Consider the following 23,892-nt stretch of genomic DNA (forward strand, 5'->3'; position numbering starts at 1 on the left):
GCCGCATTCATCGCGGTGCCGATAGGTGCCATAATCGAGGCAGGCAACTGAAAGCCTGTCGCCTCGGCACCAGAGCCTCACGCTGCTGATGAAAGTACACGCAGGTTTAGCACGGTACCGGAGGAGCCCGGCTCGTCAAACGTACTCAGGCAGGGAAACACCGGTAAGGAGACCATGGATCGGACAGGGGAGGGTTTGTCAGTAAAGTTTTGTTTAGATTTTGGGTGCTCCCTTTTAGCTGTTTTCTTCAGCTTTTTTGAAGGGTTAGAGCTGAGTCCGAGATCGGAGGCAGAGTCCGCGCCGGGGTCTGAGGCAGACTGCAGGGATTTTTGAAGCAAGATAAGTTTTAGCTTCAACTGTCTATCCTTCCTCGCTCTGGAACTTAACTTAGCACAGTGAGTGCATTTTTGGGGAATATGAGTCTCCCCCAAGCATTTTATACACTGGGGGTGACCATCCGAGAGAGGGATAGCGTCCTTACAGGAAGAGCAGTGCTTGAAGCCTGTGGAGCCAGGCATATTTGAAGCAGCTGAGAAAACAAGAAAAAAAAATATTTTTCTTTTAAATAGAATGAAGGAAGGTAGGTAACACTAACTAACAACTAACTAACAGGAAAAAAACTGTCTGTCTAAAGGTATTTTGAGATGGGAAAAGAAATCTGAAGGAGTCTGCTGACCTCCGTCTCAAGCTGGGGGCGGTAGAGAAGGAACTGAGGGTACCGGCCGCGCATGCTCACTAGTGACATACTCAGAGTGAGTGACAGGCTCTGAGCATGCGTGGCCACTAGGAGTACTGCTGCAAAAAATCTCCAATCAAAGGCGCAGGGGTGCACCGACACCTAAAGTGGAGCACCCACAGGGACATCTCTCTCGAAGAACTGCAGCTTCTTCTTACCTATTGCAGGGCAAATGTGTTAGTGGCAGAAAAATAAAACATCTCAGCACTGGAGGAAACACCCTTTGGAAGACCTGGTAACAACCATCTGTGTCTTTGTCCATGTTCAGTTGTTTTCTTGAAACTGATAATTTTTGATTATTTTGGACATTAGTTGGGATGAGCTTGTTTGTTGTTGTTTGGGGTTGCAGAGTGATGGAGTTGCAAATGCCACATTTGTTGTGAGAAGTGTCTCTCCTGGTGCTCCACGTTACCCTTTCACCCCTGCAAGGCTCACCTGCTCCAGTGGCCTAATAAGTATCCTCACTTTCGATAAGATTTTCTCCTTTGGATATTGTCTCAATGGTATTTTGAACCCCATCCCCCACCCTTTTGCAAGGAATTCAGTTTCATTTCTTTACTAAGTTTCTGATGTCCTCCAATGCCCTCTTGTAAGATGTTACACTTGTAATGGTATAAAATAGCTATTTTGCTCCAAGAATAAAAATAGGAATTTGATTTCCCTCTTTCACTCTTAGTATTTCCTCATACCTGTGATACCCCACCAGGGAGTGTCTTTACTTGTTACATCAGGAATGAACACAAATGTAAATTTCTACATAATATTCAAACGGCTGTAAATTAAATTCATATAGATTCTCAAAGTAACAACAGAATCTAGAAGAGTCTGCAGCTGTTTCTTGTTCTTTCTACCATTGCTACTTTGGCTTCTGTGTGAGGACAACAATACTATGAATGAAGTCAGTGACTCACAACTTGTTAACTGAAGGCAAAACTACAAAACTCTGCAGGCCCCTGCATGGCAGTGGGAAACCCAGTCCACAGCAGATACACTGAATTTCCCTTCTTTAAGGAAGCCAGGAATTGGAGATGTTATGGCATCCATAGTCTACGTACATATAGGTGGTGTATGTGGCTCTACTCATGGGTTGCAAGATGGGAAATTCAGTTACCTTTGCATACACACACAGCACCATTTACTGGATTGTTCTATTACACAGTGGTAGGAAATCTTTTCTAACTCTTGAATACCTACCCATGTGTCAATTTCAGACAAAATTTCCAGAACATAAGAAGGGACGGAGAACTTGGCAATTTAGACAGATGGAAAAGCGATACAAGTTTCTACATAAAATATACACCTTCCATACTGAGAAGTCTCAAAGTTTAATAGTAGACAGTGTAATAGCACTTGATACAGTATGTTTTCCTGAGAGAACTCGGACTACAAGTGAGGAGGACTTAACCTCTTCCTCATCCCACTTCTTTACAATGGCACTGCTATAGTATAATTATTTGAAAACTGTACCCTGTGTTTTTGTATTCCATGGTATGTACAAATGTAACATGACATAACTATTGAGTAAGCCTATTGCCTTTATAGCAATTCTATGTAACTTGTAGGCAAAGCCCTGTGGTACACTAATCCCTTTTTGGTTTTGAATGATAGCGCTAGTAAAGATTCTGCAACTTGAGGCTCCTTTGTTTAGTGTCAATGTGCCATAAGCACCATTCAACTAAATAAATATTTTACCACTAGACAATTGTATGTGCATGGAATGCTATGCAATGTTGCTATTTTGGCTCCAAATAGTTCAATATTTTGCTATTATGAATGTGCAAAATTCCCAAATCATTGCTGAAAAGACAGGGAATAACTTAACGTTAGTCAAAAAAGGCTGGTGATGTATTTGCAAAGATATTGTTCAATAAATGTACGTCTGTGCTGATTACACACCCCTTGTATTTTTTCTTTGAAACAAAAGTGGCATAACTTTGGTATTCATTTTATCTAAAGACAATGTTTCTTGAGCATAGGAGATATATAAACTGCTAAGATAAGTAAGTTCCTAATATTGGGCCAAAGTATTAAAGAAAAATCCTTGACAAAGTCTGTGGAAAAAAGTTAAAAGCAGGCCAATCCTGAGAGAGCACTGCAAAGGACATGTTTTCACAGGAGAACAGTTGTGAAGCTGCAGCACTCACTAGCTCTCCAAGATCAGCTAATTTTTAAGATCCTCCACCCCCAACTTCTCCAAAAAGACATCAACCGTGCTGCAGTTCCATACGCTGCATCTCACCCCGGCTACATGACTTTTTGGGGGGAAGTGAACAAAATCAAGAGGAATGCTCTGATAAACGTGATGTTTGCAATATACTGACCCATGTAGAACAGTTTTAAAGTTGTGGTGCTCTGAAAAATTTAGCTGAAGTTTATTTTTTGAAAAACTTTCTAATACTTTTTTAGCTCATAATCTCTTCAAAGTGGCCTGGTCAAGGAACTTCAATGTTTTTGCTTTTTGTTCTCCTGTGGTGAAATGCCTTTTAGTATTTTAGGGTTAGGGGAAGGTTATTGGAGGATCAAAAGAGAGAAATTTCTTTTGGTATGATTACAGTAGATCAAATGAATGGTTGGCATGCAAACATTCATTATATGATCATACAGATAAAAGCCTTTCCTTCTCCACTGCGCCCATTCTGATCCCACCCACAGGGAACTCTTTCCCACCCTGGACTCTCCTTCTATGGCCTTGCTAACATCCAGAGGAAAGCTCTGCTTAATTGGCCCTCATAAAATCTGTCTCAGTAGGGCTCTCTCTATTGCAAACCATATAAACATCAACCCTCTTTCAACATTTGGCACTTAAAGGAAAAAAAGCAGGGAAATTCACAAACAACGAACTACATTAGGAATGAGTTGAGTTTGAAAGCATTTAGCAATAGAGCCTATCCTGTCCCACTGCAAATGTATTATAATGCTTCTGGTTCAAAAATCCTCAATAGTAGTCTGGGAATGAACAGTTAAAGGATGAAGCCACTGTCCTCATTATTTATATTGCAGAAACACCAATCTAGTAGGCTCTGGAGAAATGAAAGAAACTAAATACACACTCTTGCCACATACTCCTTTTACTTACGGCCATCTGATGAACTTACACCTCCCAGCCAAATTTCAGTTTGCATAAATACATATAAAGTTGAAAACATATTTCTCGGAAAATGAAAGAAGGAAAAAAACCACCCCCAAATATTTCCTTATTAAGAGGTCTATTTTCAGTGTGATATGGCTCTAACATATAGTACACTTTTAAAAAAGCTATACATATGTTAGTAAATTTAGGTAAAATGTACCAGTTAACTTTACACCAACACATATAAACACATTTTGTAAGTCCATAATGAATTCTCTCAGCCACAAGTTGTTGTTTTTTTTTTGCCAGTGCTCACGCTCTCTCTCTTTAAAAAACACTTTCAATCAGCACAACACACTTGCAGAAAACTGAGTTCCAACATAAGAAAATGTACCCTGGGGCACAGAATCCTAGAACCATAAAGTTAGAAGGGACAGCAAGGGTCATCTAGTCCAGGGGTTCTCAATTTTTTTGGTGGCCTCAGAGTGCAGCCCCAACTCTTGCTGGTGGCCATTCTTGTCAATTTTTCCTAAAATACTTAATTAACTTTAGGAAAAAACAAAATATGTACAATGATTTGGACAAGTGTATGTAATTTACTTATGTAGGGTTGGCTTTCTTTGCAGACTCGATAATAAAAATAATGTACAGTTGTCTCTATTCTTTACTGGGTCTAAACAGAATAGAAACACAAATAAGCTGCTTTGCTCGTTCTTGTCTTTTCTGTTGTCGTTTTGCTTTTTGGTTGCTTTTTTCCATTTTAGACTTAAGTCTAATAAGTCTGCTGCTATGAAGAGTGATGCTTGTATGTTAATACCTCTTTTCACAGCCTCCCAGCTCGCTACTAAGTTTGCTGTGAACAGTGATATTAACAAACCTACAAAAATACCTCTACCCTGATATAACGGTGTCCTTGGGAGCCAAAAAAATCTTACTGCACTATAGGTGAAACCGCATTATACTGAATTTCCTTTGATCCGCCGGAGCGCGCAGCCTCCCCCCAGAACTCTGCTTTACCACGTTATATCTGAATTTGAGTTATATCACGCCGCATTATATCGGGGTAGAGGTGTATCACTTTCCCTGCAGACTTATTCAGCCCTGATAAGCCTGAGGACAAATTAAGCCCTGGATGGGGAGGTGGATAGAATGGCAGCAGGGGCCAGTGTCCGACAACTGCTGCGTGGCTGAAGCCTAGGGCTGGAGGAGGCAGCGAAGGCCAGGGTAATGGGGGATGAGCTCAGGGCTGGAGCCTGCCATGGTGCAGCTGAAGCCCTGAGCCAGAGAAGGCAGTGGGACACAAGGGTGATGAGGAAGGGGTGCTGAGCCTGGGTCTGGAGCCTGTTATCATGCAGCTGGGGGATGGAGCCTGAAGCCCCGCATTTAGGGGATGGGGCCTGGAGACAGAACCTGAAGCACTGCAGCCAGGGGCCCCAGCAGCTGGATCCTCCTTTCCACCACTCCAGGGCTGAAACCTGACCCCACTGAAAGTGGGGAAACTCACTAGCTGCCTGCTCCTCTAGCATTTGTGTCTGCAGAGGAGGACAGGGCCCAACCCCTGCTAGGGGAGAGAATGCTGCTTTTCCCCCTCCCCCAAAATCATTGCCCAGGAGGCTGTGACTGCATTTGAGAAATGCTGATCTAGTCTAACACCCTGCCAAGTTGCAGGATTTGTTAGTTTTGAAATCTTTAGTTCTAATTAAACAGAATGTTATTTCTTCTTTATCTCACTAACACTGTTATTATTTCACACCACAAGGGTGCATACTTTAAGTTGCATGGAAAGGTGTAATTTGCATGGGGCAATAGAATATATGGTTCTGAATTTTATTTTTGTTGTGAGCCCCTTGGGGCAGGGACTCTCTTTGTTGAATGCTTGCACAAAGCTTGGCACAATAGAGTCCCACTCCTATTTCAGGCCTCTGGACAATGCTACAATACAAATAATTAATAATGAGCAAAGTGGTTGCATATCCCTTAACTGTTCATTTCCAGGCATTCATAGTTCTGAGGGATCTGTTTTTGTTTCTAAGTAGAATTATTCTTCTGCGGATATTATAATTCATTCTCTAAGGGTGAGGTAGATCTTGCTGACACACACTTTCAAGTTTAACTCATTCCTCATCACGGTTTTGTTTACAAATTGAACATTTTCAGTAATATGTTAGGCACAGATAGGCTATTCACTAATATCAGTCTGTCTCCATTGTGAAATGCAGCAATTGCCATATCAAGGAGTATCCCTCTTAGCAAGTTTGAGTGCCTCTGTTTGTAATGCAGCAAAGGAACTTTTTCTTCATCCATTGCTGGTTTGGAAAATTTGCCTTCCAGGTGTGCAGTGGCAGAGAGCAACTTTTACTGTTCACTGCTCTTTGACAACAGCGGTGCTTTGTCCTTTGTGTGGGAGGATATCATCGTCATTTTGATATGCAACAATCCAGACTGCGCACTGGCACAAACAGAAGATATGGAGGATAAAGCTTATCAGGCATTGGAAATGGCAGTCTCAGCATAGATGGGTGTATCTGCCCTTCATTTCCCGTATATCCAGGCAAGCCTATATCCATTGGCTCAGACTGCCTCCTTGTGGCAGTCTACCTGAATGTTAGACATTGCACTTTATGACTTCATGATAGCCCGGGTGTGGCTATGAGATTTGGAAGTTCTACAAGCAGAATCCACACACAAGTTCTGCCATGCAGAAGAATAAGGAGAGGAAAAGATACATGGAACCACGTCAGACCAGCCGTTAATACATAAATATCCACCAAGAACACACAGTGAAATAGAAAGGCTATATAAAAATTACTTTCTCAAATGTTTATTACATGATGAAAGAAGACTAATTGGTAAATTCACATCCTGAACTTGATCAAAGGGGACTGATTGCTGTTCAGGCCTCCTAGCTAAAAGCAATATTGAAAGAGAAATTTTGACAAAATTACATATAATTTTATCACATTATGGTTTCAGCTCATAACTGGTTTGATTCAAACAACTTTTATGGTCTTCTAGTAAAGTTGTTTTAACATTAGACTTGCTATTTGCTTCAGGTAGCACTGACATGTTTTACCGATAAAAGATTTTTCCATCACCACAATGGAAATACTTTGTGAAATTGGGTACATTTTCTTTTACCCCATAGACTTTCCCCCACTTCCAGCCCCAAACCCTCACCCTTACTTTACCAGAGATACAAGACCTTCTAAGGATGGAAAAAGCAAGACAACCTTTTTGGGGGGCTCAATTATATCTTTACATTTCAGTCTCTAGAAGGTGACAACCAGTGAACCCCAGCTCAGTGTATACATTCCCTCCAGATTGGAAAACAATTCAGTTGTCCGGCTGAGGGGTTAGTCATATTTACTATTTGTGATTTCCCCTCTTTGTGTAAGGTCTATTGTGATGCTCTTGTCAAAACCCAGAACCATCATTGCACAAAACACACCACCACACTGGGGTGCTGAATTTAGAATGAGACTTCTAGATGGTGCTGCCTTTAGAAATAGTGTGTGAATTTCAAGACCACAGTGTTGCAGGGTGCTATGCCAATTTTAGTTTACATTTCATTGTATAAACATTTTTCCATCTCTGTTTGGTATCCAGCAAACAATTCACTTATAGTTTTCCACTTTTTTTAAAATTGTCTCATAGTCCAGTCCATTTCAAGACTTTTCAAGTATAAATCAGTAGCTGTACATCTGCTGCTGCTGCTCTGTTTGAACTTGCTGTTGTCCTGACTGCTGTTGTGTTTGCTGCGACTGGGGCGGCAGGACATCGGTCTGAGGGACTGCCCTCCATGTCAATGGATGTTGCTCTGCGATCTGGTTCCCTAGAGGAGCAATGGAGTTCACCAGGGTTGTCAGGTTTATAAAATGGGCCACAGACTGAGGATTGGCTGCCTCTGGCTGTGGCTGTATCTGAATATCGTTTTGGCGATTGTGCAGCATGGCAGAACCACTGACAGTATCAAACGTCACAGTAAGGATAGAATTGTCGAGTTGTAACTGGCGTTCAGGAGCAGTGAGGTGGCCCACAGCCACTGGCTGGAGGTTTGTAAATTGGGTTCCAGCTGCCGTGGTAATCGGGGTGACGGTAATATTTGTCAACCCAACAGAACTAGAAGAGGCTGTGACGTTTGGGTCGCCAAGGGTCACCACCACCTAAGGAAAAACAGAAATAAAACCTGAACCTTGTGTTTGGCTCTCTGAAATAAAACATGTTAGCTGGATGCAGACCATTTTAGTGCCCCTACTGCTCGCCATGGATATCATGCTGAAGCGAATCTGCTGCTGTAAGTGGAAGAAAGCAACTAACAAGCTAGAGACAAATGTAATATTGATAATGATTCACTGAATTAATTCAAAACTTGCAAGTGCAGCTTCAGCAAGAGGCAGTGGCACCATATGGGCTGAAATGAAGATAAGGAGTTTAGTGGAAGTGGAGGGGAATAAATAGACCCCTCTTCCTTCCCCATCTTTGTACATCTCTTTGAATTGTGATTTCTACCTTCAGCTTTAAATCCCTAGCTCATTAACATTTGGCCTTAGGATTCCAACAGCATCAACCCCTGTTGCAATGTCTGTCCAGTAGCTTTTCATGGGAACTCACCTGCTGAATACTCTGTACAGCTGAATTGGTTTCATCTCCCACATTCCCTGTGAATTCAGCTTCTTTCTCTGTGTATTCACTGAAGGCAGGATCCTCAGGCACTTGTACTTCCTCCTCTTCACCCGGCTTCTGCTTTCGCTTATGGCCACGTTTAGTTTTCATATGCTTGCCTTCGGGTAACTCTCCCTGTTCCAGCGTTAACTCAGGCTACAAGAACAGGGTTTTCAATATAACTGAATGTTGCTGCTCAAGTCATTTAGCTCAGCATAGATCTGAGAGTGTCACCAGAGGTTGGTTCGCTGTCCATCCTCAGGTGAAGATGACCAGATTTGAGGGAATGGTTTTTCTCCCTGTAATTAACTCTTTACAATACCAGTACCCCCACTAAACGACAAAGCAGAGGGGTTATTAGCATCGCTGTAGTGCAGTCAAAAGATGACCTACACCAGCTGAGCTGAGTCACTAAAGAATGCATTCCCCACCAACCATGCTGAACAAGATTAAGATATTTGCAAAGGACATAACTCTTATTTACAGTAGGCACAGAATCTGGTTTTCCTTAGAATTTTTCTTCCTCTCTCTACAATGTCTTTCACACTCATTCTGGATTTGTTTTTCACTCTGCCCACTCCCCTCTTCTATTTTTCATTCTATTTTTTCTTGGAGTTTTTGCTGGTCCCCTCACTGCTCCATTTTTCACACAGTCTGATCATGTTTGTTGCCTCTCTGAATCCCTCCACTGCCTTCTGCTCACTTAAAATAAAATTAAAACTCCTTGTCCTCACCTTCTGCCCAGCATTGCTCCCTGACCACCACATCTCTTACTACTCAAGCTCACTTGCTCCCTGTTGCTCTACCTGAGCACTTAACATCCCTCTTTCATTTCCTTCTCCTACTCCTCTCTGAAGCCCTGGCTCAGTTGAAGTCAATGGGAGTTTTTCCATTGACTTCAGTAAGACCAGGGCTTCATCTTCTGTTTTCCTCTTCAGAATCCTGCTTCTGATTTGATCACTCTCTTCTCTCTACTGTCCCACCTTAAAATACACTTCTTCCACAAGGCCTATAACGCCCCAGCTCAAATCTGCCCTGCGATGCTTCTTCCACAGTCTGATCACCACAGGTCTGTTAGCCTGGAGAGCAGGGCCCCTGTTTCTGATCTATTCAGCACAAAGCCAAACACAATGACAGTACTGAAACGCTTAATAATAATGTTTGTTAACTCTTCTCACTCTCTGCTCCATTTTTTCACTGCATTTTCTCTCTGCTTCTTTTTTCACTGTCTCTATAAATGGAGTACAACCCCAAACCCCATTAGAGTCTCCAGACACTACTGTAATAATAAGCTACAGTGTCAGAGTAAAGTTTTCAAACCTGTTTTTCCACCTTCAGAAAAAGGAGTTTATTCATCCTCATTTAAGACTAAGCTTGGGACAAATGCAAAACACTTGCCCATAGTGCATATAGGATCCTGAATCCAACCCCAGCATTCATGAGCAGGTTCCAATTTTATCCGGGATCACTCACCAGTGATAGTGGATGTCATGGTGTATGTCATTCAGTGCCATGGAAACAGCATGTGAATGGCAAGGACCCAAAGTCACAGAAGAATTTAGGATTCTGCTATAGTTAGTTTACCTGAACAATCCCAATAGAGGAGGCATCAATGGTGGTAGCTTCTGGAAGCTGCTCTAAATCATCAATTCTAACTGAAAGAACCTACAGATAAAACAGATCCTGGTCAGCTTGATAAATTATGGCCAATACAGAACAGCAATAGAGAGATCCATTGACAAGTAACAACACAACACATTTTAATTGATTTAGTTAATCAATATAATAGGGAGGGAGAGGAATTATTTAAGCTCAGTACCAATGTGGACACAAGAACAAATGGATATAAACTGGCTATCAGGAAGTTTAGACTTGAAATTAGATGAAGGTTTCTAACCATCAGAGGAGTGAAGTTCTGGAACAGCCTTCCAAGGGGAGTAGTGGGGGCAAAAGACATAGTCTGACTCAAGACTAAGCTTGATAAAGTTTATGGTGGAATGTATGATGGAATAGCCTATTTTGGTAAATAATTCATCTTTGATTCTATCGGTAAATATGCCCAGTGGTTTGTGATGGCATGTTAGATGGGGTGGGATCTGAGTTACTACAAGAGATCTTTCCTGGGTGCTGGCTGTTAGTCTTGCCCACATGCTCGGGGTTTAGCTGATCGCCAATTTGGGTTGGGAAGGAATCTTCTCCAGGGCAGATTGCAGAAGCCTGGGGGATTTTCGCCTTCCTCTGCAGCTGGAGATTCTCTGCGCCTTTGAAGTCTTAACCATGATTTGAGGACTTCAATGGCTCAGACACAGGTTTGATACAGGAGTGGGTGGGTGAGATTCTATGGCCTGCATTGTGCAGGAGGTCAGACTAGATCATAATGGTCCCTTCTGACCTTAAAGTCTATGAGTTTAATGTATTTTACTTTCATTGATAATAAGCTTATGGTATATAATCTTCCTTCCTCTCACTGACACCACAGCAACCAATTCCATAACATTCAGTTTCCATCAAATCTCATTGCTTTCTGTGGGAAAAAATAAGCATAATATATGGGTCACTATATTGCCATATGAACAAAGTGACCACACCGTTGGAAATTTAGTTTAAACATAACAGCAGCTGCAGTCCATCTTTTTATCCTTGCTTCCTAGGCAGACAATACCCCATTAAAACTGAAGGACTTCAGGAGAAGACAAACCATCATTTACCTGCTCTGATGCCTCAGTGAGCAACAAAAATTACAGTGCCTCTGAACTATAAGTCTCGGAGTGTGGCGTGCTGCACTATATACAACAGGATCTATAAATCTCAGTTCACTGAAGATCAGAAACAACCACCTCTCCACATTTCCGGTACTTTATTACTCAGCTTGGTTTTAATGCAGAAGAGAGAGGGCAGAGCTTTGCCCCCTACTTTGTTTCCCAGCCTTCACTGGGAAACAAAGGAGATCAAGGAAGAGCAATAATAGTGATGAACAGTTTATAAAGCAAGATTTCCAAGGGAAAAAAGTTAGTAGAGTAGGTCATAGCTGACCTAGATTAAAGGAATTCTGAGGGAAGACATGATAGACAATGAGCCACACACGTGTGAAAGGGATGCCATAAAAGGAACAGGGATCAATTATTCACACTAGTTGATGAGGACAAAACAGAAAAATACAGAGTTAAGATGCAGCAGAAAAAAATTAGCTGAATTAATAGGAAAAAGGAATTATTAAATGTTTATGAATCAGCAACTAGAAGGAACACAAACAGAGGGGCAAGGGGTGTGGCATTGCCATTAATGCAGACAATCAAGCCTAACACAGACACTTGGTCTACAAATAACCAAGATCAATCCTGTCAGAATGCAAGAAGGAGGAAGTAGATGACTCACTTCAAGTCACAGCTAAGCCAACTGATTTTATAATAAGCCACAATCCATCTGCTACAGATCTCACCTCTGGATGTTTGCGCCTCATGTGTCGACTCATTGAAGCTCTGGTAGAAACCTTTGTCCCACAGAGCTGACAACTCTGAGCTTCTACCTTATCGTGAGTTAGCTGGATGTGCTTCTGAAGCATGTAATCGGTGACGTACTTTTTATCACAGACTGAACACGTCCACTGTTTCCCCACTGGTGGCAAATGAAATGAAAAGGAGTTAGTAGAGATCCCTAAAGGTGAACACTGTAATAGTGCATTAAGAGGAACACACTTTTTTTAAAAAAATACGTAGTGCAGAATGCTGACTCAGGACTGCTTGAAGCAGAATGTCAAGCTGTTGTCTTTCAATACATTGCATTAGAGCACTTACCTGTATGAATCAGTTTATGGGTCTCCATTGTGTTTCTCTCACTAAATGTCTTCCCACAGAGCTCACACATAAAATCTTTGATCCCTGTATGGAGAGATTACATTTAAAACTGGAGTGATACTAGAGTAAGGTATCTGGTACAATTGTGAATCTTAGGTTATGAAAAATCAGTTTCATTAGCCCCTTTTTCCATTGTTTGCAAAAGTACTGTAGGAAATGCAGGCACTAATGGGAGCTGGTGCAGTGGGTGAGACATTTGTCTCTGGGGATCAGAGTTCAAACCCTAATTCAAGACAAAAAGTGTATCCTAGACTCAATGGTCTATGTTAAAAAAACAAACCATGACACAGTGGGCTGGTCTCTGCTCATGAGAGGTCAAAGTCTTCAGACCTTTTAAAATACAGTATCTGCATATTCTTTTAAACTGTTCTGTTCATGCTCTTTGACTGCTCAGAGCAGGGTAATGTCATATATTTCCAAAACAACCACCTAACTGATTAAGTGCAATTTCTGCAGGATGACCAGTCCTCTGGGTTGCTCTCACCTGTGTGCCTTTTGTAGTGCTTCAGCATGTTGACCTTCTGTGCGAATTTACGATGGCATTCCTTGCATTCGTATTCCTTGATCCCTTTGTGGAGTTTCATGTGGTGACGCAGAGCATGTTTCGTCTTCATTCCTATGAGCCATGAACATGTAACTGAAGACATGGTGGGAAAATTCATCTGTATTACCCTTCACCCCCCCCCACCCTGAGTAAGGACTGAAGATGAGCATGTTTCAAACAGATGACCCTAACTTCATCCCTAATAGAAGATGTCCACGAATGCCCAGAGGTGATCTAGAAATGCTCTTTAAATAGTGTGTTTGGGTTTTTTAAGTTAAAGAAAAAATCTATGAAAAACATTTAAACAATCACTAAGGAGGGTAAGAGAAAAGCATGGAGAGACAGGAAATTTGACAAGAACATAATCTAAGGCAACATATTAGTGTCTTGCAGGGATTCCAGTTCAAGGTTGTTCAAGTAACAAAGTAAAGAAAAATGTTTATTCTAACTGCTGACTCCTGAAAACTCAGCCTAGAACGCACAGTTAAACTATGTTCTTTCTGACTCTTTTTTGGGACGTAAATGCGATGGAAGTCAGGCAGGCAAGCATTCCTGAAATTAGCAGCAGGACAGATGAAGAACTTTTAGAAGTCATATTTGCTTGCTGCAGGCCAGGGAACTGACGGATGTAAAATTAAGGCAGGCCCCTAACATCCTGATCAGCATGGCTTCCTATTCAAAATACAAGATTCTCATTATTTTGAGGACTTTCCTGGTATTTAATGAAGCTATTGGTTTGAATATGGGAAATGTAACTAAACAAAATGTTTAATTCAAAAGCAATGTCTGTACCTTTACCACATTCCGCACACAGGTATTCTCGGATGTTATCGTGGACTCTCATGTGCTCTTTTAACATGTCCTTTCTGGCAAATGACTTTCCACACTGCTCACACGCATGACTTTTTACACCTTCAAAAAAAAAAAAAAAAAAAAGTTATTGCAGTATAAGCAGAATCTCTAGGAGAAAATGTTTGTATTGCTAAAAGCTGACAAACCTCTGGCAATAGATTCACTGAGCAATAATCCAACTGTCTCCTGAACAGCTCCTCTCAGACAAACTGAATCCCAAAATGAATTATGAGAAATAGGCAAGGGAGAGAAGAGGTTTTCATCTGAGCTTTGAAACAAGACTAAGGAAGAGAGAGCTAGAAGAAAGCTTTAGAGAAGGATCTCATGATGAGTCGTAGAGACTTATGTTCTGTATCAACAGTGCTGAGATTGTGTAAGGGGACAGAAGAGTGAGTGGTGCTACGTGAGCAGGTGGGGGGAGTAGATGGAGACAAGGGACAGAAGTCTGACTGGAGATTTTTAAAAACCAAAGAGCGCTAGATTGAACTGCATTCTGAAATGCACAGTGGAGAGCCAGCAAAGTCATTTAAGGATGAAGGGATGTGGATGTGCTCCTCTCACCTCAGAGGAGATGGGGAGCAGCCTTCTGCACATGCTGGAGTAAAGAGCTGGCACTTTGGGATGCCAAAGAGCTGGAAGGAACTGCAGTTCTCCAGGTGAGAAGAAATGAAGGCCTGGATGAGCATTTCAGCAGAGATAAGTAGAGAGCCAAATTTTTAAAGGATGAAAGCTAAATTATATAATCAGGGAATCTCTTAAATCATGCTCTGGTATCATTTACTCTCATCAGTTTTATACATACATACATACATAATAAAATTGGCCTGCCATAAAACCATAAAAGTATCAGTAATTGTATGGGTTCTTACTGTAAACTACCATAACGAGTTTCTTCCTGACAAGTAAAAATATGGCCTCAGAAAGCATCCAGAAACAGAAGCCTTTGATATTAATAATAAAGGAACAACAACAACATCATGTTACCTGTGTGTATAAGCTTATGTCGTTCCAAATTCCCGATGCTGTTAAAAATCCTTCCACAAATATCACATGGGTGGATGTATCTGAAACAGAAAAAGAAGCAGACTCTGCCATTCTCTTTTTGACATGATTATGGTTTCAGCAATCTCAATCAGCAACTGAAATTTGTTTGAAAAGACTGTTACTGGAAAGGTTTCCTTGAAATATAAGCATATGGTAAAATAGGGTTAAATAAAATAAGCCTTAAAAAACACATCAGAAAGTAAGTGTGGCCAGACAGTACTGCTCTCTCAAATTATACAGTCATTTTTTAATTTGATTAAAAATCTTTACTTTAAAAATCCAGAACTATTATCTGCCCAGTGGTGTACCTGCTATATATGACATGACATATTGACATGTTGGCGGTATGTTTTAACTCTTTAGTAAATGAGGACCTGATTTTACAGCCCTTAATGAAGCAAGAGGTCCCAATGGGACACAAGAACTGCAGGACTGTATAAACCTGAGACAATGTCAGAAAACATCAGCTACTCATATCACAAAAGAAACTGAAAAAAAGAAGGGATTTCTCCTGGTACCTTGACATTAAAGAGAAAAGCCTCAAGAATGTCAATGTGTGTCTATCCCTCACTAACCAAGCACCCCTATTTGGCACAACCACCATGATCTCAAAAAAAAAAAGTAGTTGTTCATACAATATTAGTCAGACATGTCATCTTACTTCTGCACGTTTGGATCAGGCAGATTCTCCCGGTGAATGACCATGTGAGCATGGTAAGTTGCCTTCAAGGCGAATCGTCGATTACAGATGCTACAGCCATAGCCTTTCTCCTTGTGAACCTCCATTATGTGTTTTAGGTACTCCTTCCCTCTGCCAAAGGTTAACTGCAGAACGAACCAACAGTGAACGCATGGGAAAAAAATCTCTCAGGAAATAGTGACCAGTTAATGTAGGACTTGGATCTACAGCATAAAGAGCCAATAATCGGAAATATTGTCCTCACTATCAGACAAAGTCAAGGGAAATCTATACTCCTTCCTGGAACCTGTTTTGTCACTGAAGTACTAAGCACACCTATAAAGAACATCCAAAACCAGTCCCTCCACATGGGAGACTAGTTTGGGATACTAGCGCAGGCTAGTGCTCCCTTCCCAGGGGCTGAGAATGCTGCAGAGGCAGTTCACTCAACCGCTGGAAATGGAAAAAAATGTGTCACATTGCTCTGCTAGGAATCCTCTGATTATTTCTGGCCTGAGGGGAGCTACAGTCAACCTCCCTTAGCCATCAGTGCAGCAGACCTGCAGGGGGAGAGAGTAGCTTTTGGACTCTAAGGATCTTTCCCATTTCATAGGGAAAGTGGAGAGGAAAAAGAAAAATTGTCTCCTCATTCAGGAGTCTTATTTTGCTAAGATTTACTTTTCTGTTCTCCCTTCAGAATGCATGAAGAGACATTTCCAGCCAGGAAGAACCTTCCCTTCCCAGCACTTACTCATCTTCCACAGCTGTTGCTGTCATCTCTGATAGTGGATTGTTCCGTTTGCCTAGGACTGCAGGGACACTTGATACCAGAGCTGACAAAGAAACAGCTTTCTAACCTGAATTTCGTGAATTCTCTTATTTTGACATCTACGTTATCAAATGGCTTATATCACGGTTAGCCTGGCACAACAGGCAGCCTGAAGAGTTACCACAAAGCACTGTCTCAGGGATTTCACTTCTCAGCTGTTTAAACTGTACTGAGCTGAAAGTGAGGCATGTCACTGCTTATCGCACATCTTCATTATGATTACTTGTATGACAGCAGCACCAAATAAGATCAGAGCCCCTTTGTGCGAGGTGGTGTAGATGGTAAGTCCCTGCCTGAAAGGGATGACAATCTAAATAGACAAGGCAGACAAAGGCTGGGAGAAGGGGTGTATTATTATCCCAGTTTTACAGATGGGGAACAAATGAGGCACAGGGAGACTAAATAACTTGCCCAAGGTAACACAATCTGTGGCAGAGCTAGGACTTGAACCCTGATTTCCTGAATCTCAGCCCAGTGCCTTAACCACAAAGCCATTCTGCCTTTCTGACATAAGCAATCATCAGTCAGTTTAGCTGTCCCAACCAATCAGTTCTCTGATACAGAATTCTAAGAATCTTGAAGATGACATTTTCCCCCTGGCCACGCCCCTCCCTCCTTCTTTCCAACTCCCAAAAGCCCTGCTCTGTGATGATCATCTCTTCCTCCCACCGTGGATGGCTCAATCAAGTATGCTCCAGAGGCCATGAATGCTATTCCATTAGCGTCGGATGCCAGGGAGGAGTGTGGCACCCTCTCACTGCTACCGACTCTTGCTGACATGGGAGTGCAGGACCAGAATTAGGTTGTGGTCTTGAGGTGCTGCTGCTAGACATCAGACTGGCCCTCTCTTAGTTTATTTTCAATGTTCTGTGATATTCTGATTATAACAACTTTTTCTTTGACAGAAGAAACTGTCACACATTTAGTTAGAAAGGAGAATTTAAAGCTACCTGGCACCTTTTGCAGCTATACTTGTGAGGCTCAGAATCTGCACTTTCATCAGAGTTGTCATCATTTTCCTCTGATGAGATTCCAATTTTACCAATGAATTCTTCCCTCTGGTGGTCATCCATTAGTGCAATGTCCTATACAGGGTAGGGAAGGAGATTCCATCTTAATTAGATCTAATGTCAAAAGTTAATACAGCCCCAAACCTTCTGCCACACTGATTAACTACATAAACAGCAACAATAATATGATTCAAGGCATTCTCCCATATAATAAAATCCCTGCAAAAGTTCCCCAGTTTGTAGACAGACACAATTTTGTTATTTTTAAAATGCCAGATATATGCATATTTTATGATTATTAGTATAAATAGGGACTAAACCGCAGCAGTGTTAAATCCATAGCACCATTTTAATGGTACCATTGAGGAATGTAACACCTTTCAGTTTGTGTTAAAGAAATTGCACCATTTCACTAAACCACTTGACTCTTAACTGCATTAAAAGGGTTCTCCAGGCAAGACGTTTCCCCGTGAGGATCCTGTAATACCTCAGAGATTCTGAAAGACTTTCAGAGTATGGAATACATTATTGCAGAGAGCCTATTTCAGGCATGCCTCCCCTCCCATTCATAACTGCTTAACAGCCCTGTAGCAACTATAGCAATTCCCTATATGGAAAAATAACATCAAGAAAAGATTCAGAATATAGCTGCCTTTGAATGCAGTTTAGCAGCTGGCAACCAGGAGGAGGAGCAGCAGCACCATGTCTGCAGACCATCAGCCTGTGCTCCGTGGATCAGTGTGACAACTGCTATAATAATCAATAATACTTCTACCCAACACTCACATAGCACCTTCCACCCAAAGCTCTAAAAGGGATCATACCGACACTAGTTAATTGAGCCTCCACACCCTCCAAAGGAAGTAAGTGTTCTCTTTGCTTTAGGTGGATGAACTAAAGCACTGTGGTTAAGTGGCATGCCCAAAGTCAGGCAGAGTGTCAGGGGCCAATCTTGGGAACTGAACTAAGCTGTCCTCCTGACTTCCAGTTGCTTGTCATAACCATTAGACCACACTTCCTCTATGTAACCTATCTATTAATGTTTAAAGTGATGGTTCCCTCAACTCTCCTGCTTCATAGTTTTTTCTCATACTTAACCACCCAGTGTTGAAGATAAGCTGCAAAGGTTTTACCTTAAAAAAATCCAAAACTCTTGTTTCTGAGATTCCAAACACCAAATTCTGGCTTGAATCAAGAAACAAGTGTAACAGACCTTTATAGAGATGTACGTAGAGGGTAAGGAGATGTATGTGATCCCTCTTACATGGCCAGCACGATCACACCACCTCAGTATTCTCTAACGGCTTTCTAATAAAAAATTCAAGTTATCAGAATATTAACAGAATACCTTAAAATGGACGTGAATATGATCTCTAAGAACATCCACTCTGAAAAATTTACGTCCACAGATTTCACAGGTGTATTTCTTGTCTCCGTGTGTCAGGAGGTGTTTGTTCATATTGCTTCTGCATGAAAATACCTAGGGTAGAAGAACACTGAAGAATGTCATGCCTCAAGAGGCATCTGAGCTACTCCTCTTCATAACATAATTTGCAATTAGGTTTAGGAGGTATTTAATACTGCTCTACTCGTTCCTGGGCAGGGCAACCTATGTGTTTGTGTTTCAGAGGAGTAAGAGCTCTCATCATCCACTCCACACCAGGCTACACAAGCTGTTAACATAATGACTTATGCGTCAACAATCACTCAAAGAATTAGCAGAGATCGGTTATGTAACAGAGGTGGACATCTTATATAGGTGGAGTACAATTACAATTAATACATTTGGAGATATTTGGGGATGGTATCTTGAAAGAGGATTGCCTAAGAAGGGTGGTCCCTTCTATATACGCTACACTGCAGTGACACTTAGCTATTCCCAAGTAAAAAAAACCCATTATTTACTTAGAAATAAGGTTGTTTGAGCGCAAATTCTACCACCACAAATCATTAAACATCTCGGAAACAGTAGTTAAGCCCACATTCATGTACATTCCATTCACATTCACACTAATTTTTGATTGCATATTTTACCACCCAGCACTGCCAATTGCACTTGTGGCCTCCCATCACTACGCAACACACGCACTTTCAGTTCTAACGCAGAATTGCTCACAAAGCTCATATCCAGCTCTTCTCACTCCAACACAAACCCTTCACACCAACCTAAGCCAAATAAAGAGACTGTATTAATAGACAAATCTGGAGTGTAATAGTTTATAACTGATCCTTGGAAAATATGAGGTTGGACTAGGGTTTTGTTTAATGCTGCTTTAAGTGAAAAGCTCCTCAGAACGCTGGCTACAGAGTTTTTCTTGGTGCATCTGTAGTGAGGACTGGAGGATTGCTGGAGCTTGAATGCAAAGCTCTACCTGACACAAACTGGCAAAAAAAGCCTACCTTCCCACACACAGGGCATCCCGAGGGTTCCTTCTTGTAGCGCACCATGTTCTCCGTGCTGTGCTCAAAGTCTTCTCTTTTCACACGCCTCACCCCTTAACGTCACAGTCCCCACCAAAAAAAAAATAAACAAAATAAACCACATTTTCCACTCCTGTATGCCTTTTCAGTTGAATACACACCGTTCCTGTAAAGCACAGTGAGATAGGGGAGTAGCACTCTATGTGTAATTTTGTCTCTGAATGAACGAACCAATGCTTAGTTACAGCGGTGAAAGAGATCTTAGAAATATAAGAGAGGCGTGTTGCAGATATAATTTTGTTTTCCTATTGGTTACTTGTACCAATATTAAAGTGAGAGAAAAGATACTTCTATTGTAAGCAAATCACTTTCATTATTTGTTTCAGTAAAATCTACCCATGTGAGGTGCTTTATCTAGGGTGGTGAGAAGTTAAACCTAGAAACTCTTCCAGCCAGTCAGTCAGTGGGTGCTGTACATGCACAGCTGCTCAACACCAGGCACTTCATGTTTAACAAAGACCCTTATTGCCACCGCTGCTGATTTCGAGGGGAGAAGGGCCCCTGCTTCTATTCCCAGGGAGAGAAGGGGACCCCAGGTCACTGGCCCAGCTTCTGTGACAGGTGAGGGGAGACCCACTGCCCCCAACACCACTCAAAGTGGGCGATGGGGCTGTGGTATGGGGGGCAGGACAAAAGGAGGGGCCTCTCTTGCCATGTGCCTAGGGCCCAGATTGTTTAATCTGGCCCTGCTTCTAAACTACTTTCAATCTTGTCCCTAAAAACTACTAGTGGCAGTTTAAAACAAATACCCAGATTTCATTATATGTTCTCATTTTTAACCTCTTCTTTGTAGCTGTCATTTACTTCAGAGACTACGGCTTAATTATCAAAGGTGTTGGGCACTTGCAACACCCACGGACTTCAGTGAGATTTGTGAGTGCTCAGCTCTTCTGGTCTGGTTTCATAAGTGCTCTAAATGTTGTAAGGCAACATATTGTGCCGCATTCAATTTATTTGTTAAATTGATAGTCATAATCCCACATTATTCTCTGGAATGGATCTGTGCTTACTCACTGCCATCCAATTCCCAATAAAAGACAGCAACTCTGCCAACACGCTTTTCAGTTACCACAGAAATTTCAGAAGACTTGGATTTTTAACATCACAAGAGATCACTACGATCATCTAGTCTGACCTCCTATTCAACACAAACCACACAATTTTCACCAGGCAGTTAATGCATGTAGCCCAACAACTGGTTATTGAACTACAGCATATAGTCCAGAAAGACACTCAATCTTCATTTAAACACTCCAAATGATGGAGCATCTACTTCCTCAGTAATCAATTCCAATGGTTCATTTTCCTTATTGTTAAAAATTTGCTACCGGTCCCTCCCCCAAGGACAAGCTACACCAGATCAGCTAATTAGTTTTGAAATGATAGCCAGCATCAAGTGAAAACTGATGCAGAATGATTTACTTAATTTCCTCAAGTCAACTGACACTTCAAAAGTGACAGTCAGGTTCATGCCAAGTGTACTTACCTTCCAAGTGTCTCCTTTGATGATCCAACATGACATCCTTCCGGTAGAACATTTTATTGCAGATTTCACATGCAAATTTCTTATCCCCATGTTTCTTTTTGTGTTTTGAGAGGTTACTATTTGTGGAAAAGAACCTGAAACACATCTCACACTGGAATGTCTTGTCATCTGTAGGTAACGGAAAGAAAGCAATTATTTTAAGATAAAAATGGTATTTTTTTTTAAATATGATAAGAAATTTATTCTATAATTAGCTCGAACATTATAAAGCACCACACATGAATCTGGGGAAAACAGGACATGATAGTTTTTTGTTCGTTCTTGTCAATTTATCTTCTGACAAACCAAATTAATCAGTCTAGAGTCTCGACAGGTTAAGACTTGCTCCTCAAAACCAATCATAGCAACTGTATTAGAGATTCCACCTTCACTCCCTCAGGTTTGTCTTGCCCTATGAAAGTCTAGAAGTCACCAAAACATACCAAAATTGCTTCTGAAATTAATTCAGCAATGGTAAATACTAAAGACGTTAACATGTACATTGATTCTAGCAAAATAAATTCCTCATATAGGCCCCCGACCCTGCAGTCTGGTATACTCTCATTAATTCTGTCCAAACTGGGTGCAGTCACAGATTTTCCAAATACGACATCCCGTTTGGAGCGAGACTGTCTGAGGAACACCATAGCATAGGAATTGCTATCCCAGCTTCGAACAAAGGCACACCTAGTCCGCACCTGACTTCCAAGAACAGACAGTACCAGGTGCTTCAGAGGAAGGCGTAAAACCCCCATAATGGACAGTTACACAACAACAGGCCTACTGGGGAAGTTTCTTCCTAACTCAGAAGCTGTTCAGAAGTCTGAGGGTTGTTGCATGGTCTTGCAGATGCCACAGGGATAAGACAGAAGAAAGAAGTATTAGGCCAGTTAACAATAGGTCCAAAATGTTTTTGATTTTGGAAAGGATCAACTCTGTGAGAGAGAGAGCTGCCATTGATGAAAGGCAGATTACTGGGAGGTCTTGGCACCATCTGTCCTTTTATACAAGCATTGTCCCTTGGAAGAAAAGTCTTAAGTAAGGTTACTTCCAGTTGTGCTTGGAGGAACAACTACCCAGAGGATTCCAGGCTGATGGATATTTTGTCTCCAAGGAGTGACTAAGGGCTCTAGGGAGGAGATGCAGAGGAAAGGATAGGTTCTAGTGATATCACAGAGAAACAACAGGACCTAGTGGGAGACTGGATTTACTGGGAGAAGGAATGAGAAAGCAGATGAAGAGTGCAAGGCTGGGAAACTGGAGGTTGCAAGTCTGGAGCCTTCAACAGTGACAAAGATAAGAGGAAGCAGAGATGGACTGAGAGGAAAGGTTTGAAATTTAGTTTTAGAAAAAGCAAGCTGGAGAAAGTAGTAGGATATCTGGGAGGAGATATCCGAGACACAGCTGGGGATGTGAGATTCGAGAGAGGGAAAGAGCTAAAATACAATGCATAGGTGGAATTGCTGCTGTACAGATTGCCTGAAATAGTTTTCCATGATGCGGTAATAGATGTTTGTTTTTACAGTGCTACTGTAGTGTGAGGAAGGTGAAGCCTGACTACTCTTCCCTCCTGGTTGCTATAGAGATGAATTATGGTGTAGCAGACTTCACTTGGGGGGTCCATAGGCATGGCTCAATAGTTCCCAAAATCATGGGATGGCCTTGTCAGGCAATCTGAGGGCCTGGCAGCTGAGTTACAGCTGTCTTCCTCCGGTGTTCCCTGGGTTCTCCCGGCTGGACAAAGTGGGGGAGGGAAGGGTACAGGGACCTGGGCTCTCCCTCTCCACTGGGTCTCAGCCCAAGGGGGAAAAGAGTGAGGAGTGTCTCAACCGCCCTCTTGCTGATACACCAGACCAGCCATCATTGGACTACTTCCTATCTTCCCTATTCTTTTTTCAGTTTGGGGCAGGGTCACAGCACTCTGCTTCCCTCCCTGGGGAGGGTTGCTCAGACACTCTGAACAATTCAGATAGTCATTCAGGGCTTCCCAGTGATTCCCCCTGTCAGAGAGAAGGGGAGAAAAAAAGGGGTCGAGCCTCTGGCTGCTAGGTCAGGTCTTACCCATTGTCCAGGCCCTTCCCCAGTGGATTCCTGTCCCAGAAGCTACCAACAAATTAGCTTCGTTCCTGCAGACAGTTTTTTCTTCACTCTCCCGCCTGCTTGAGTACCAGAGTCCCCTTTTAAACCAGTCCTACATCTGGAGTAAGTTCAACAGCGGCTGAGGGGCAGGGCCCTCTTGGCCCAGTACTGCTCCATCGCTCATTTAGTCTTAGTGAGAGGTCTGTAAATACCATCACATATGGGAAATTAATAAAGCTGATTCAAGATTAGATAACGTTGGTGAGCAGTTATCACCTGTTCTGCAATTGTGGAATTCCAATGCACTTTCTATCCGAAAGGCCTTTTCACATGTAGCACACTTGTACCTGTAGTCACTGTCGACCTGAGGATTGTAAACAATAAACATTTAAAAGAGGGAGAAGAAACACAAACCATACACAATGGAAAGAGAGCTTGCAAAAAATTCTAGGCTACTTTTTTATTGTGACAGCCATTTCATTTTCTTCAACAGAAATTTTTTTCTTCAGAACATTTGAGTACATTTC

The 23,892-nt window shown here is 41.8% G+C and overlaps 1 protein-coding gene and 1 long non-coding RNA gene across 2 annotated transcripts in view; both read right to left on the reverse strand.

Annotated features, from left to right (window-relative positions):
- Positions 1-2,042: 2,042 nt before the first annotated feature.
- The window catches only part of LOC142047982 (uncharacterized), a 159,390-nt gene continuing 137,540 nt past the window's right edge, over positions 2,043-23,892 (reverse strand). The window contains exon 2 of the long non-coding RNA XR_012657326.1: positions 2,043-4,695. This is a non-coding gene — a long non-coding RNA (uncharacterized LOC142047982). The remainder of the gene's footprint in view (positions 4,696-23,892) is intronic.
- PRDM15 (PR/SET domain 15) overlaps positions 2,043-23,892 on the reverse strand; it is a 52,995-nt gene continuing 31,145 nt past the window's right edge. Inside the window, exons 11-24 of the mRNA XM_032775324.2 lie at positions 23,642-23,729; positions 21,248-21,415; positions 19,681-19,775; positions 18,629-18,760; positions 17,221-17,355; positions 15,424-15,587; positions 14,703-14,782; positions 13,659-13,778; positions 12,807-12,938; positions 12,263-12,346; positions 11,908-12,083; positions 10,053-10,133; positions 8,418-8,624; positions 2,043-7,969 (exon numbers count right to left, since the gene is read on the reverse strand). Coding sequence (XP_032631215.1) covers positions 7,493-7,969; positions 8,418-8,624; positions 10,053-10,133; positions 11,908-12,083; positions 12,263-12,346; positions 12,807-12,938; positions 13,659-13,778; positions 14,703-14,782; positions 15,424-15,587; positions 17,221-17,355; positions 18,629-18,760; positions 19,681-19,775; positions 21,248-21,415; positions 23,642-23,729 — 2,139 coding nt within the window. The 3' untranslated portion in view covers positions 2,043-7,492. The remainder of the gene's footprint in view (positions 7,970-8,417; positions 8,625-10,052; positions 10,134-11,907; positions 12,084-12,262; positions 12,347-12,806; positions 12,939-13,658; positions 13,779-14,702; positions 14,783-15,423; positions 15,588-17,220; positions 17,356-18,628; positions 18,761-19,680; positions 19,776-21,247; positions 21,416-23,641; positions 23,730-23,892) is intronic.

The sequence above is a fragment of the Chelonoidis abingdonii genome, chromosome 1 (genome assembly GCF_003597395.2).
Source record: "Chelonoidis abingdonii isolate Lonesome George chromosome 1, CheloAbing_2.0, whole genome shotgun sequence".
Classification (NCBI taxonomy): domain Eukaryota; kingdom Metazoa; phylum Chordata; order Testudines; family Testudinidae; genus Chelonoidis; species Chelonoidis abingdonii.